We start from the raw sequence: 15,627 nt of genomic DNA on the forward strand, positions 1-15,627 counted from the left end.
ATCCTTGAGGGGGCCATTTGGGGATTTAGTTGGGGATTGGTCCTGCTTTGAGCAGGGGGTTGGACTAGATGATCTCCTAAGGTCCCTTCCAACCCTGATATTCTATGATTCTAAGGAAGTTTGACTTTAATAAAGCAGCATACACAGCAGAATCTTGCTAGTCTAATCACCCTCCAGCTCAAACTGTCATCTAAAGCTGCAGATGTCTTCTTAGATGCATAGATTTACATACATAATAGTACACTCACTCTCTTGTGGAAGAGGCGTAAGCCCCCACCGCTTCCCTGCATGTAAAGCAGTTTACTCAAGAAGAATCAAATATGTGGAGTGTATTTCTTGCATCCTACAGCCAGGGCCTCATTGCAATGTGGAGGTTCTTAAGAGAAGTCTTGCTGAAAGAAAGGAATCTGTCATTTTCCCCCTTTAGGTAGTAAGACTCAGTCTCAGCTGGAGTTCCAGCTTGAATCTGATGACTTAAGGCCCTCTGCTGAGAACAGCCTTTGCTTTTTATCCAAGGGTCTCAAAGCACTTCACAAACATTGATCACCTCTGTGAAATAGTAAAAATTATTAAACCCATTATACAGATGGGCAAATCAAATAGAGAGGCTAAGTTGCTTGTCTAAGGGCACATAGGAAGACTATGGTCTATCCAGGACTAGAACGCCAGGAGTCCTGACATCTTGTCCCCTTTGCTGTCATTGATAGATAACACTCCTTCACTGAGATCGGAAACCACCTTCAGAACAGATGAATGGTGTGGAAAAGAACTATAAACTCTAAGCACGACTCAGAATTCAATTAGCCTATTTAAAATTATGAAAGACATGGCTTGTATTTAGTCTACAGATAAACAAAGAAAAATGGTAGAGATGAAACTAGAAGTAGTAGTTTGGCAATATTTTACAAGACAAATGGGTATGAAAGTGAAGAATAAGAATACCAAAGCTTACACCATGTTGCATTGTCCTCCAGATAGTCCTCTGGGAAGCAAGAGGAAAACAGATTCAGGGAACAGAAAAAAAAATAACATAGCAGGTTATACCAAGCAGCTAACCACAGAGAAGCTAAAGTGTCATTATAAGCAGTCTCTTGTAAATGAGAATTCTTAGATAATACATTTCAGAAGAAACCAAGTAGACCCAGCAGTGAAAGCTGAGTACACACGTTAAGTCTGACATCATAAGTGTATTTTGATCAGTTTTAAGCTAAATACATGCCAACTTTACTTTTTGATATTTCATTTTCACATTTGCAGGTCTTACTTTGATTTATTATTTATCAAATGCCATTAGGATGCAGCTATTATGAATTTGATAACATATAACGCTCTTCCCAAAATGTCTATGTTCTGCCATTAAGTAATAACTGCCTCTGCTTTAATGAAATGATTGGATGTATCAAAACAGGTTAAGTTATGATAACAGGCCAAATTTGTAGAGTTGCATTTTTAGGCCACGTAATGGGAGCTGCTGGGTGCTAAGTACTCTGGAAAATCTGGTCACTTCATTTAGGTTTCTGAAGGGGAGCTGAGATGTCTTAAAAATCTGTCCCCAAATGGTGGGTGCTCAAGTCTGACTTAAACTATATTACATTGTAGTATATGACTGAAATAATTTGAATAATTTGTTTTCTTCTGAGAATATGCTGTCAAAGACTGACCCTTCTGATGATACCAGTTTTGTTTGTCACTTCACTTTTTAGAGTCTAGGAAGCTCCATCTTTGGTCTTTGCTATGATGGTTTAATGGTCAATGATTTGACAGTACAGTATTTTAAGAATGAAATCTCAAAGACAGAGTTCTTTCAAAAGCATTAATCTAGTATTGAATAGTCACATGAAACACAAGAAAAAGCTACCATGAAAGACAGGGAGGTATTATTAATTGTTTGTAACTTCTTTGGCATTGCTTGCAAAAAAAATTCAAAGGAAGCTAGATTTATGGTACACTGCCTATGAAAATAGTGAGTTACTTTGTTGTATATTTACATTAATTGAGTAATCAAAAGTGAGTGACACACAGACTGGAAAACATCAAATCATACACATTATGAGAATTTTGTTCAGAACATCAGCCTTTTTGTAATACTATTTTAAAAAAATTATAGCATTTAAATCTTTCTGGGAAACTTTCACTACTTGGTTTGAGACTTTTCAAAGCATGGATAAAGGATCATAATTCTGAAACAAAACCTTATGCCCCAATCCATTGAGAATCCTGTTCCAACTCCAGCTGAAGTCAGTGGCCATCTCTCACTTCAGTGGATGCTGGACTGGGCACAAAAGGAGATAACACTAAAGGTACTGTTTAGATCTGTATTTGATACAGATATTAATAGCTACAAGGACAATAACAGTTTCCAATTTAAATGTCACCAGGAAGAAGACTAGGTAGATATTTAGCTGTAACACTTTGTTAAGTGAGAATATCAATGATCAACTTGCTCTCCTTTCAAAAACTTGGGGAAATCTAATCTGGTCAAGTCAAATGGGACCAAATTCCCCATTGAAAGTCAATGAGGTTACACAGGGTATAAAGCATTGTCTACATTGAAAGTTTGCCTTAGTTACAGCCATCGATGGCTAACTACAGATGAATCTGCTCCATTGCTATTTTATTTATTGTGTATCATAGTTTAAATGGTTTTGCCCTGTAAAAGATATTAGTGGTTCCAGCAGTATTCTCACTATATGTATGAGGAATGCCTGATCTCTTTTTAAGTGGTAACAATGCTTTAGCTCAGGGGTGGGCAAACTACAGCCCGCGGGATGGATCCGGCCTGTCAGGACTTTGGATCCGGCCCGCAGGATTGCTAGCCCCGTGCCGCTCCCGGAAGCGGCTGGCCCCCTGGTCCCAGGGAGGCAGAGTGCTCCGCGCGCTGCCCTCACCTGAAGGCACCGCCCCCTGCAGCTCCCATTGGCCAGGAGCCTGCCTTAGCCCCGCTGCGCACCGCTGCCACCCTGGAGCCGCTCCAGGTAAGCGGCGCTGGGCTGGAGCCCGCATGCCAAACCCTTCCTGCACCCCAACCCCCTGCCCTGAGCCCCCTGCTGCACCCCGCACCCTTCCTGCACCCCTTCCCTGAGCCCCCTCCTGCACACCACACCCCTCCTACACCCCAACCCCCTGCCCTGAGCCCCCTGCTGCACCCCGCACCCTTCCTGCACCCCTGCCCTGAGCCCCCTCCTGCACACCACACCCCTCCTACACCCCAACCCCCTGCCCTGAGCCCCCTGCTGCACACCACACCCTTCCTGCACCCCTGCCCTGAGCCCCCTCCTGCACACCACACCCCTCCTACACCCCAACCCCCTGCCCTGAGCCCCCTCCTGCACACCACACCCCTCCTACACCCCAACCCCCTGCTCTGAGCCCCCTCCTGCACCCCAACCCCCTGCCCTGAGCCCCCTGCTGCACCCCGCACCCTTCCTGCACCACAACCCCCTGCCCTGAGCCCCCTCCTGCACACCACACCCCTCCTACATCCCTGCCCTGAGCCCCCTGCCACACCCTGCACTCCTCCTGCATCCCAACCTCTTGCCCTGAGCCCCCTGCCACACCCCACACCGCTCCTGCACCCCAATCTCCTGCCCTGAGCCCCCTGCCGCACCACAACCCCCTGCCCCAGCTCCTGCATGGCCCTGCATGCAATTTCCCCACCCAGATGTGACCCTCGGGCCAAAAAGTATGCCCACCCCTGCTTTAGCTGCTCCTGGTATATAGAAGTAGTTCAAGATGAACTATTACTACCAACTTTCCTTTTTAACCCCTCTCCTCCCACTGGCCCCTTTATATCCTGTAACTTAATTTCTTAAGCACTCCAAACTCCCCCGGCTTCAATGAGCTTTCAGTTGGCTGTAGCCCCAGTGCTGTATGTGCATCCATGCAGAAGGAGCCTTGCACTTGCATGGAGCAGGATGAAGAATTGGAGCCTACGAATACAGACTTTGAGTAATGACAGCACTGGAGCTGGAAGGTGTAATTTCCAGCTCAAGCAGACATACCCACACTAACACTTTTTATGTTACCATGCTAGAAACAGAGTGTGGCAGCAAGAGGGACAGTTGTTCTGAGCACCTGTCAGAGACCCATGGTGTATAGTCACAGTGGTTAGCCCCTTGGGCCACTCCACTTTTTGTGCCCTAGCTTGATGAGAGCTAATGTGAGTATGTCTGCTCAAGCTGGGAATTATACCTTCCTGCTCCAGTGTAGACATACCCTTAAGGGGGAAATCCTGCCCCACTGAAGCCAATTAGAGTTTTGCCATTCACTCTAATTGGGGCCAGAATTTCACCCTATGGCTAAATCTTAGTTTAAAGTGTTACACTGTAATATGCTTCCTTCATGTTTGTAAACCAATCATCTGAATCTATCATGGAGACAAACATAGATTTTACCTTTTTGTTTTAGGGGGAAACAAGCTACACTATTGCCAGAATTACTGGGTGCCACAGCTGTTGCTTAAAGTTAGTACAACTATAATACAAGCCCATGTCCTGATTTGAAATATCATATGTATTCTTTTAACTTAATGAAAATTAAGGGGTAAGATACATTATAATATAGACTATGGGAAAGACTTGGCAGCCTTGAGTGCTAATTTAATTATAAGAGGAGCCAGTCTTCTTCTTAGCATATGCACAACATGCCTCAAGTGGCATGTGACCAGGATTCATCACCTGAATTTGGTCCACTGGTTGGATCATTAGCTTCCACGGCTTGGGCCAGATACTGATGGCAAGTGTGACCTGAATGCTGATCCGAAATGATTGTATAAAATAGGGACCTGGATCTTGTTTTGAATTAGAAGCATATAAAATTTCTCCTTAAATATTGAAACTCACCTGTGTATCAGGAAGCAGCTCAAACCAATTTAAGCTTACTATTCTAATTTTATGATATTAAGTAAAAAGTATGGAAGAAGTCATGCATAGGCATGCTTTCTAATATTCAGAAAGAAGTACAATAGACTGTGTTGACATAATGCAAACAGCTTTGGTTTAGGTGCTTTATGTCCTTAATGCTTTTATCCATTAACTTTACACCATAACTGCAAAATAATATTAACAACATTAATAATTACACATCCTTAAATCCACTTTATAGGTGTACAAATAGCAGGAATATTGTTGTCTGAGATACGAATCCACTGACTTGAAATAACTAAAATAACTTTATATTAAGATGATTGTTTTTAAAATTACTGAATAAATAAGGCAAGATTAGTGATCACTTACATGCTAGCTTATCAAAAGCCTATTTTTAAAGAGTGTGTTGTAAAAAAAAGCCGACAGTAACTTTACAAACAGCCATATTAAATGAAGCACTGGACCTGATGAATGAGAAATGCACATTATAAGTGCATATATTGAAGAACTGGCTGCTGAATCCTTAATTTAATACTTAAATGGAGATCTGATGTAAACAATTTTTTTCAAAGGAAATATATTAATAAGTATTTTCCTTGAATCATCGATCTAATTCATGACCAGAAGGAAAGAGTTTATCACCTTCCAATCTCTCTAATATATCAAATCTGAGTCATACTGGTCTCCAAAGACATGTAATTTCCTTACTGTTTTCAATGTAAAAAGTCATTTGTTTACTACAAAGTTGCACAGCGTATATGATAATTACATACAGTAATTATGAAAATATTAAACATCTCCTGTGAAGGAATATTCTCAAAGCAAAATTCCCCCTCCATCTCTGCTAGCCTAATGAGAGAAGATAGCAAATGTTATTACTTACCAGTCTATCCAAACTTGTGCCAGCAGCTGTTGTTGGTCTCTCCTCAGGATTGTATGGCCTAAAGCGGGTATTGAAGTTCTCGGGAACAGAGCGGGAAGATCTTAAAGCAGGTGCTGGTTTAGGCTGGCCACATCCTTGAAAGACCTGAAAGAAGCATTTTAGGTTACATCAAACCTTTAAAAAGGAAGAGTGATACTTTACAAGTGCAATATCCCATTCATAGGTTTGTAACTTAGCATCGATATCTTGGTAATAATGAATTAACTACCAGCCCTAACTCAAAACTTCGACGGACATCATTACTAAGATCTATTCAAGGGATTTGCAGTAATGTATAGGGTCTTTTTCATCTAGGTCACATTTTGAGTTTAGCCCATTTTGGTAGTCATTGAAATGGGCTAACATCTGAATGATGTTTGGGTTGTTATCCCGCCAGAAAGAGAAACAAGAAAAAAAATCTTTTGTGATTGGATACAGCTGCAGTTGGTTTCAAATTAAGTTAAGACCTGTTAGGTATCCACAAACCCACCCCTCCCCCCAACCACAATTGGCACTAATTGGTAATCTTGTTGGCAGTCTCAGAAGAGAGGTCAAGGGCTCAATGGCCTTATAACTTAACTAGCCTCTTATCCCCCTAAAAGATGGTCTCTGCACATCAGAGCTGAGGTACACTGACTGGGCAATCATGAGGAGTATGTTCTACCATTGTTCTTGTTCACTGGATAAAGATATGTCTCAGGGATGTCAGTCTGGCAGTTTTCAGAGGCACCAGTTTGAGTTAATTATAAAGTCTGAATAAAAAAAAATTTGGAAAAAAAATCAGTAGAATATAAGCAGTGCTGTTTTTACTGCACATATTGAAGGAGAGCACTAGGGATCCTATTGAATATCTATTATATATCTATAGATAACGAAAGCTGGATTTTAACTTCACCAGCCTTCACACAAACTAGGGTGGCCAGGTGTCCGGTTTTCTATCCGAAAGTCCAGTCGTAAAGGGGACTTCATAGTGAAGACCCAAAGTCCGGTTACTGTGGGCAGGGTAGGTGAGGAGGCACCGGGTCACCACCAGTGCCAGCCCTTACTCAGCTGGGCCCACCTCCTACCTGCATTGGGCAGCTGCAGCTCCCAGCCCTGGCTCTGTAGGTGAGTCCTTCTCGACCCGGGAGGAGAGGTGAAGAATAGCAAGCTCTGGAAGGATGGGGGAAGAGGAACGAACGGGGGGCAGGGCCTCAGTGGGAAAAGGCGGAGTAGGGCAGGGTCCTCAGGGGACGAGGTAAGGCCTTGTTGGGGAAGTTCCAGCACTCCTGCTGGAGTGTCTGGTTTTTAAAAATTACAAAGTTGGCAACTCTAACACAAACAGACGTTCAACTTTTTAAAAAAATGAGTCATGTGGAGGTTTCACTATAAGATTTTCTGTTGCTGCTTTGAAACTGAAGGCCAGAATTATCCACAGAAGAGCAGACAGTCGTCATTCTTAACTTATTAAGCCTCCATTCAGCAAAGTGCTTAAACATATACCTAACTTTTAGCACATGAGCAATCCTGTCCTTATTCAGGGAAACACTTAAGCAAGGTGCTTTGCTGAACCAGGATGGAATTATTCATACACTTAAAGTTAAATACAGGTACTTGTTTAAGTGTTTTGCTGAATTGGAGTCTTACTTAGTACTCTTACCATAGTACTCTGAGTGTACCCAGTGCTATACTATAGGGTTAAAATAAGTAAGGATGTTTCTGGCATACAGGGTACAGTTATAAAGACAACTTTGATAGGTAGGGCCCCAGGTATTCATAATGCCAAATTGAGCTGGTCAAAAATTTTCCGACGTTTTTTTCACTGGAAAATATGGCTGCACTGAAACTGATATTTCCATGGCAAAAGTCAATTTCACCAATATTTTATGATTTTTCTCATGATATTTTAAAAAAAAGTTTCATTTTGAATTGATATTTTAACTTAACATTTCATTCTAATGTCATTTACAATCAAATTGACCTTTCCAAACAATTTTTTGTTTTAGATTGACATGTAGAAGCAAAGCGTTTCAATATGAATTGGCATTGATATTTCGTGTCAAAATGGTTTGTATTGGTCAAAAATGTTGAAAATTTTTGTTTAGACTTTTCTGAATAATTTTTTTTTAAATTTTTCGTTCTCCGAAAACGTTTGATATTTCATCTTTTTGTCTCAATTAAGGATGAAAACAAATTTTGAAATATCAGAATTCCCTGTGGATGGACATTCTGTTTTTCAACCAGCTCTAATACCAAACACAAACAATTTGCCTAAATTTGCATACTGTTCTCGTGAACTGCTAGTAATCCCATTTCTCTTCAAGTAATCTACTATGGTATTTTTTCTTTCTATTTCTATTTCATTTTTTTCTATCACATATTGGAGAATTGGTACAGATTTTGATGCATTTGTTGAAATATAAAAGTTTTTTCTTGCATTGTGTATGTTTTTGTCATCAAATTTGCATGCAACCAGACAACAGCAGAACTCTATAGTACTTTACAGATTTGGAGAGGAGAAATCATCTTCTCCTTTGAAAGTTATCTCACAATAATACAATGAAGATGCAATCCGCAGTTTGTTAACTACACAAAAGGGACATTTTCTAACCTGTATGCAGGTGGTAAGGGACAGGACAGGAAGTGAAAAGATGAGTCTTGGGATTTCAAAATGTAGACTAAGAAGGGGCACATGAACATTTCCTGAACAAAAAACTATTAGGTATGTGAAAGAATACACTTTATAGATTTCTGGACAACATCCAACCTGCTTGTTTTATGGTGTGAATTGATGGCTTGAAGGTTAGTATTTCAACTTTGGGATTTGAATGAATCAGTTTAGGCATCTGAGGTCTGGAAGGTAACCGTCTGCTTTCTTTTTAAAAAAACTGTGTGTGTGTGTGTGTGTGTGTGTATGGAGAGAGAGAGAGAAGTTTGGAGAAGAGGAAGTGTAGTTTTGATAATACTGGGGAACCCATTTTTTCTCCTGTGTTGGTAATGGTGGATCAAGCTAGAAGAAATGTCCAAGCTGCCTGTGATAGTGTTATGTATTTGTCCTTGCCAGACAGCCTAGAACTATTGCTGACATCTGCCAATTTAATTCTCACTTTCTTCAAACACAGAGATGGTGTGCAATGACATCACCAGTCAGCTATTACATTTTAACTCTGCATACAGTGCCAAGCCTGTCCCACTCTCTCAACAAAGCCGTAGCACAAAGGGTGATTTGGGTTTGGTTTACACCCAAATGATCCATCCTTAATCAAAATTGCCAGCATATCATTCTTTGCCAGAAAAGGACAACAACAAAGTTTACAAAACATACAATAAAAATAAACTACCAACATTCCCAATAGCAGTAACATATGATGAAGACATTCAAATCCTACATTTCACCGACAGAGTTCCTGGGGAAATAGGGGATACAAAATGAAAATACTGTCAGAGAACCCTGAAGTATCAATCCCAGATTTTAGCTGCAAAAGAGAGAATTAGAACAAATACTAACTTGCTGACATATACTGAAGGAATAAATATATGGATTAGTTAATTAACAAACAGATAATTAGCATAACAGTCGTAAAGAATACAAGTAAAGAAATCAAAGAAGTTGTGCAGGAAACAGGAGGAATGAAATGTAAGACACTCAGACCTGATTCAGAGAAGTACTCAGACATGCCTAACTTTAAGCACATGAGTAGTTCCATTGATTTAGGGAACAATCCAATTCCCACTAATGTCAATGGGCCATTAGAGAATTTAGAGAAAAAACATCCAAAACATTAGCTAAGACCGAATCCCTACAGCATCTAACAGATGAGAGGATAAAGTGAAAAAATGAACAGAAGACTGTGCAGAAGGATAGCACCAAGAATGGTACTGAATATCTATCGTATATATGCAGGCGTAGGAAACTGGATGGGTACTTCAATATCCGATCTAACACTCAAAAAGAAAGGAAGGATAAACAATGAACATTAAAAACTGAGACGTAATATGTTTTTGTTACTGCTGCTTTGGCATTGATGGCCACCATTATTCACACAGGAGCATACCTTTTTATTTATTTATATAGCACTGTATAATAGGTGAACTGTGCCAAAAATATGATCCTTGTCCCAAAGAAATTCCAATATAAAATCACAGTAGGCACAATACAGAACAGTGCCTTGCTCAACAAACAAACACAAATTGGTGAGATTATATTCTAATGGGAAAACCTTATGAAACAGGCAGGCTTTCAGAAAATATTTGAATCAGGAGAGGGATGGAATTTGGAGTAAAATAACTATGAGGCTGTGTCAGGTATATAGGAAGGAGTTATCAAGATGTCTTTCAGAGAGATTGCCCCAGGTACACCATGCCAAACTGAAAGGGTCAAATTCTCAGTTGGTAAACTGGGATAGCTCTGTTGATTTGAAGACAGCTGCACCAGTTTACACCAGTAGATAAACTGACTTGTTAAACAACAGCCAGATTTCTCAGTAGCAGTGACTGCATTTCAGTGGTGGGTAAAGTGAAGCCTCTATGTGTGTATGCATGACATTATATGTATATTACAGTATCATTTTCACAAGAGACAATGCTACATTTAGAGGCTAGTGGTATGCTGACTGAGAGCCCTAATCAATCCATCTTGAGAGAGGGGTCAGTCTAATGTATAGTCCAGAATTGTCTGGAAAAAATGTAATACTGGAAAAATAGTATGCTGCCCAAGGAGTGTGTTAAATCTCTAGTGTCAATATCCATTAATTTATCTAATATTTTCCAGCAGAAAGTGGTATTTGATAAGTTTTCCTCCTAGAGTTTGAGAATAACTGACAAATGTAAATGTCTTCCTAGATCAGCTCTGAAATTCTCTTTTATGCAGCCAAATTATATCTATATTTAATTTTCACCTAAGTTATATCCAGGGAGGGCAGTAGCTCTAAATGGAAAAATTTACACTACAGAAAACTGATTCAAAGTCTACTAATACATGGTATTCATGTATATCAATGGATCAGAAGGTGGCATACATAGGTATATTATGCAACACACTTATTTTTATAAGCAAAAGATGACTGTTATAATCCAGTTGTGTGGGGGGGGGGGCGGGAGGGGCATGGATCAGCGTTCACGTCGCACTCCCCATCTGTACCTGCCCTGACGCAGGGAAGCTAAAGATCCAACCAGTGGACCAAATTTGCTGGTTACATGCCACCTGAAGCATGTTGCGTATATGCTAAGAAGAAGATCCAGTTGTGAATGCTGTTGTATTCTTGAAGGGAAATTTGTAAATGATATGCAATGCATTTCAGTCCCCTGGTTCACGACAACTGATTTTGAAGAATGATTTTCCTCTTCTCTGGAGTCATTAAGATTAATGACACAGGCATGAGGCATATCATTAATGTTCAGGATAGGTGGGAACTGAAGAATTTCAAGAGGAGATCATATCACTGAACCAAAACAATCCAAGGCCCCAAGCTCTTATTACAGTGAACACTTTATGGGTTACTTACAGGAGGTCTGACTTATTGGAGAGCCATGATCTAAAGGCATGGATTAAATCTAGAAAGGTGAGGGAGCCGTAATCAATAAAACTCCCTCAAGCAAGAGGATTTCCCTATCAGCTATAAAAGTACAGTAAGGTTAATTTCACTGTTATAAATGGCTTCCACAGCTAAGGATTTTAGGAAGGGTGTGACCAGACTTCCCCACAAGAAATGAAAGCTTTACAGTGCAAATGGAATAGTCCCATGATTTACCAACCATTACAGCAATTCAAATATTTTCCAGTAAAAGGATAAAAGTCTGTATTATTGCAAGTGAGAAGGGAGCTGAGTTCATGCCAAGGAGTGGTGGTGTCATTGATCTAGGCAGGAAGGCCTGTTTCCTGGCCGATTAAAAAAAACATTGCTTGCTCTGGGGAGCAAGCGATCAAAATGAAAATTAAATCGATTAGAACATACAGACTGGGTGAGTTTTCAATGAAAACTTTTCTTTTAAGGAAAAGTTTTGCTTCTTTCTTGGTTTAAGGGTGGAGTATGCTACAAAGCCAGGCTATAAATCTCACAGTATAGGAGAGAGTGTGGTTTGATTCTCAGTGTGTCTGGTGAGCTCTAAGATCACCACTGCAGGAACAGGGCCTCATCATGCAAGGTGTAGAGCACTGTTAAAATCCTAACAACTTCACTGAGAATTGAAATGCTCAGCACCTTGCAGGACTGGGTCCATAAATAGCAGGTTTTGGGGATTTTTAAAACAAACAATCTCAAACCTTCTCCCTCCCGCAACTTCCTAGTTACAGTAGTTTCTTTCTGGGAAATGAAAAAGCACTGAATCAGCTAGCAGCCTTGCAGTGCTGAGCAGACATGAATACCCAAGTGTGTTAGATCAATGGGAATTGGCCAGTCATTTGATGCAGAGAAGATAGCAAGACTATTGACTTCAGATACTGTACCAAGGAGTACCACTAAAGATAAATCAAGGAAAAGTCTTCTGTTGTTCACTAACAGCTCAACAATACTTATTACTGAATTCAAAGGACCTTGATAATAATGGGTTCAGAGGAGCTAATGGTGGATGCATAGATACACGCACTGAAGATGGAAAGGAGGAAACTCTGTTTATTGCTATGTCAGATTGTAGACAAAACTCTATCAAACTGAGGTCTGATAATCAGAGGCAGTAGAACATAATCCTGTTTTTCCTGAGTTGCCATTAAAAGGAGGTTAAATGGGATGTTTAATTTATTCACCTCCAGCATGTCATGCATCAGTCTGACCTATACAGATGAAAGCATGTTTAGATGTTAATAAGGAAAGTCACAGACCAAGCACATGTGGAAGTTACAGACCTCACTCCGCAGACTGCCTCTTATAAAGCAACCACAGAAAGTTCCCAACAAATATGAAACATTATTCAACATTCTTTGTCTGTCGTAAACCTTTTAGCAGCCAATAATATGTAGCTAATTGAATGGTACTTTTTGCAACGCCATTCTTGCTTGAAAAAAATCTGTAGAGTTTTTAACAAGGTGAGACAGTTAGAGTGGGCCAGGTGCACTCAAAGACAAGAGACTATAATTTTGAGTAGCATGGTCAATCCTTCATAGACAGAGGATAGCAGACAGGGCTTGCTAATTTTTCCCTGGCTGCAACCTTCAAGAGCGGATAATAAGTGACTTGCACAGTACCTTTGCTGACACCTGCATACTGTTCTCTTGCATGTTCATGATGGCTTCAGAAATCTTGACATCGATAGGATCCATGACTGATTCAATGTTGAATGGTCCCTCTAATCTCTCTGCTACCAATAGCATAGCATCTGTTAAAACACAAAGGAGCCATTCCCTTAAAGAAAGGGTACCCAGAGAGCATAAAAAAGCTAATGTTATACCGCTCAGCTTGCCCTGCCAGAGCTGGGAATATCCAAATGCTCCTGGCCTGGTTCAGTATTCTGCAGATGTGTGTCAGGGGGACATAAGAGACTTTAATGTAATGGAAACTTTCTCTGCAGATGTAATCCCCTGATTATCATAACTACCTAACAACCACCACCACCAAAGTAACAGAGATTGTAAAAGTTATATTAATAATAGCTGCCATAGCATTATCAATCTGAGGAGAAAACTTCTTCATATACAGACTGTATCTCAACATTCTGAAACAGATTTGCTCTCTAGACTACGTAATCTTATCCATCAGAAAAAGCAGGTGGATTGAAATGAACCTGTGGGTATATTTCTGGAGCTTGCCCAAGATGATGAAAACTTTGATATATCAGAATCTTATAATTAAAACAGCTGTTCTTTCTGATCCCAATGATCCATTTTTTGCAGTAATAACGGAGGATAAATATTGGATTTCTGCCATAACAAATAGGTAAAAACCAGGTTTTCCCCTCTATGTATTTTCAAAATGCAGCTAAATATTGTCTGCAGAAAGATATGTTTTCAACTTCTGTGATTTACACAACCTATTATATCTAATTACATGGAAGTCACTCTCAGTATAATTTTATCTAGTGGGTTCTTTGATGAATAAAAATGAGTACCAGTAAATAAATTAATAACAATTAAAATGTTATAATACATAATACAAAACGCTTAAATGAATATTTATGCATTCATAGCTACAGATGCATTGCATTTATATTGGTGCTAGCCACATAATAAACTGTAATTCCGTCATGTAATAAATTGTATTGATCATACACCTTTGACCTTCTCATACATTCTCTGCCTGCTGATCCACTGCCCTGGACATATTTTAACATTCCAGACCTGTAAATAGCTTCAAACAGCATCCATTTATTAAAAACAAAAAACAACCTGCAAGAGAAAAATATCCTTCTTTCTCCCCAAAACCGCAGAATTTCCTCCAAAATGTATTCTGGACTGGGTCCAAAAATGGCATTATTCAAGTCCTGCTGCCTATTTAAAGTCTAATACCTTGCATTCCTTTAGGGCTGCCAATGGGACACACAGCACTTGTTTCTAACCCTGGGTGGTACTGAGATATTAGACATGCAATTTACAGCACAGAAAATAGTACTTTGGGTAATGTTGTTTTACTTTATTATTTACAATGCTCTTTTCCTCTAACTCTTATACACTTGGACACATAGTAAAAAGAGGTTCTGACTTTATTGACAGAGGAATAAAAAAATCCAGTCCTAATATATATTTTAAAAATCTTTTAAAGATTTCTACAATATATTTTGCATACTATATTTGGTATATACAGAAAACATGATAGCGTGGTTTGCTGTAAAGATTTTTATAAACTGAATTTGTGATGACGTATAAATCATTTGTGGCTACACAATTTGTGAATAATATGGTCAGACTAAACTCTTGCTGATAAAACCTTTATTACATAACATCAACTGCTGAATGTGTGTGCATGCACACCCTCACACCCAGAATTGGTTTTGTTTGGTTTTACAGCCTCCTATGTATATTGTGACTACCCATGATGCTGGTGGTGTACTGTGTGTTTCTTTGTTTATTTGCTTTCCACATGGTACAAGACTTCATAAACAGCTGGCTTCTAGCTGCTTGACAAGTGGATCACAAAGTACAGCGTAGTTAATTAATGCTGTTATCATGTGTTTGTTAGAAATGCCTGGAGCAAAAACATTACTAATAATTCACAATTCACATCACCTGTGCAAAGGCAGAGTAAATGGGCTGTGAGCAGTAATCCTGAGTATGTGCAGAGAACACAATACAACTGGTGTGCACGGTGCAGATAATAACTACAGCTCATAGCTTGCAGGCTGCCCCAAACAGGAGTTAGGTAACTGAATGATGCAGCTAGTACATCAAGTATCAGAGGGGTAGCCGTGTTAGTCTGGATCTGTAAAAAGCAACAAAGAGTCCTGTGGCACCTTATAGACTAACAGATGTATTGGAGCATAACCTTTCGTGGGTGGATACCCACTTCGTCAGATGTCATGCGTCTGACGAAGTGGGTATTCACCCACGAAAGCTTATGCTCCAATACATCTGTTAGTCTATAAGGTGCCACAGGACTCTTTGTTGCTTTCTAGTAAATCAACTAGCAGCACCTACAGCCTACCTAAGACCCCCACTGTATGGTCCCATGGAGATAGTTGCAATGCTGGTGTCTCCTGAACACCTCTTTAGAGTCTCTCTGTCCCCTGTTGCCCATTCTCAGATGTACCCTAGCACAATGGTTCTCAAACAGGGGTACGCTGAGGTCTTCCAGGGGGTACATCAACTCATCTAGATATTTGCCTTGTTTTACAACAGGCTACATAAAAACACTAGCGAAGTCAGTACAAACTCAAATTTCATACAGACAATGACTTGTTTATATTTCTGTATATACTATACACTGAAATGTAAGT

General features: G+C 39.9%; 1 protein-coding gene across 1 annotated transcript in view; it reads right to left on the reverse strand.

Annotated features, from left to right (window-relative positions):
* Nucleotides 1-15,627, reverse strand: part of GPC6 (glypican 6) — a 1,130,045-nt gene that overhangs the window by 71,117 nt on the left and 1,043,301 nt on the right. Inside the window, exons 5-6 of the mRNA XM_065417255.1 lie at nucleotides 12,947-13,077; nucleotides 5,749-5,892 (exon numbers count right to left, since the gene is read on the reverse strand). Coding sequence (XP_065273327.1) covers nucleotides 5,749-5,892; nucleotides 12,947-13,077 — 275 coding nt within the window. The remainder of the gene's footprint in view (nucleotides 1-5,748; nucleotides 5,893-12,946; nucleotides 13,078-15,627) is intronic.

The sequence above is a fragment of the Emys orbicularis genome, chromosome 1, assembly GCF_028017835.1.
Source record: "Emys orbicularis isolate rEmyOrb1 chromosome 1, rEmyOrb1.hap1, whole genome shotgun sequence".
Taxonomy (NCBI): Eukaryota; Metazoa; Chordata; order Testudines; family Emydidae; genus Emys; species Emys orbicularis.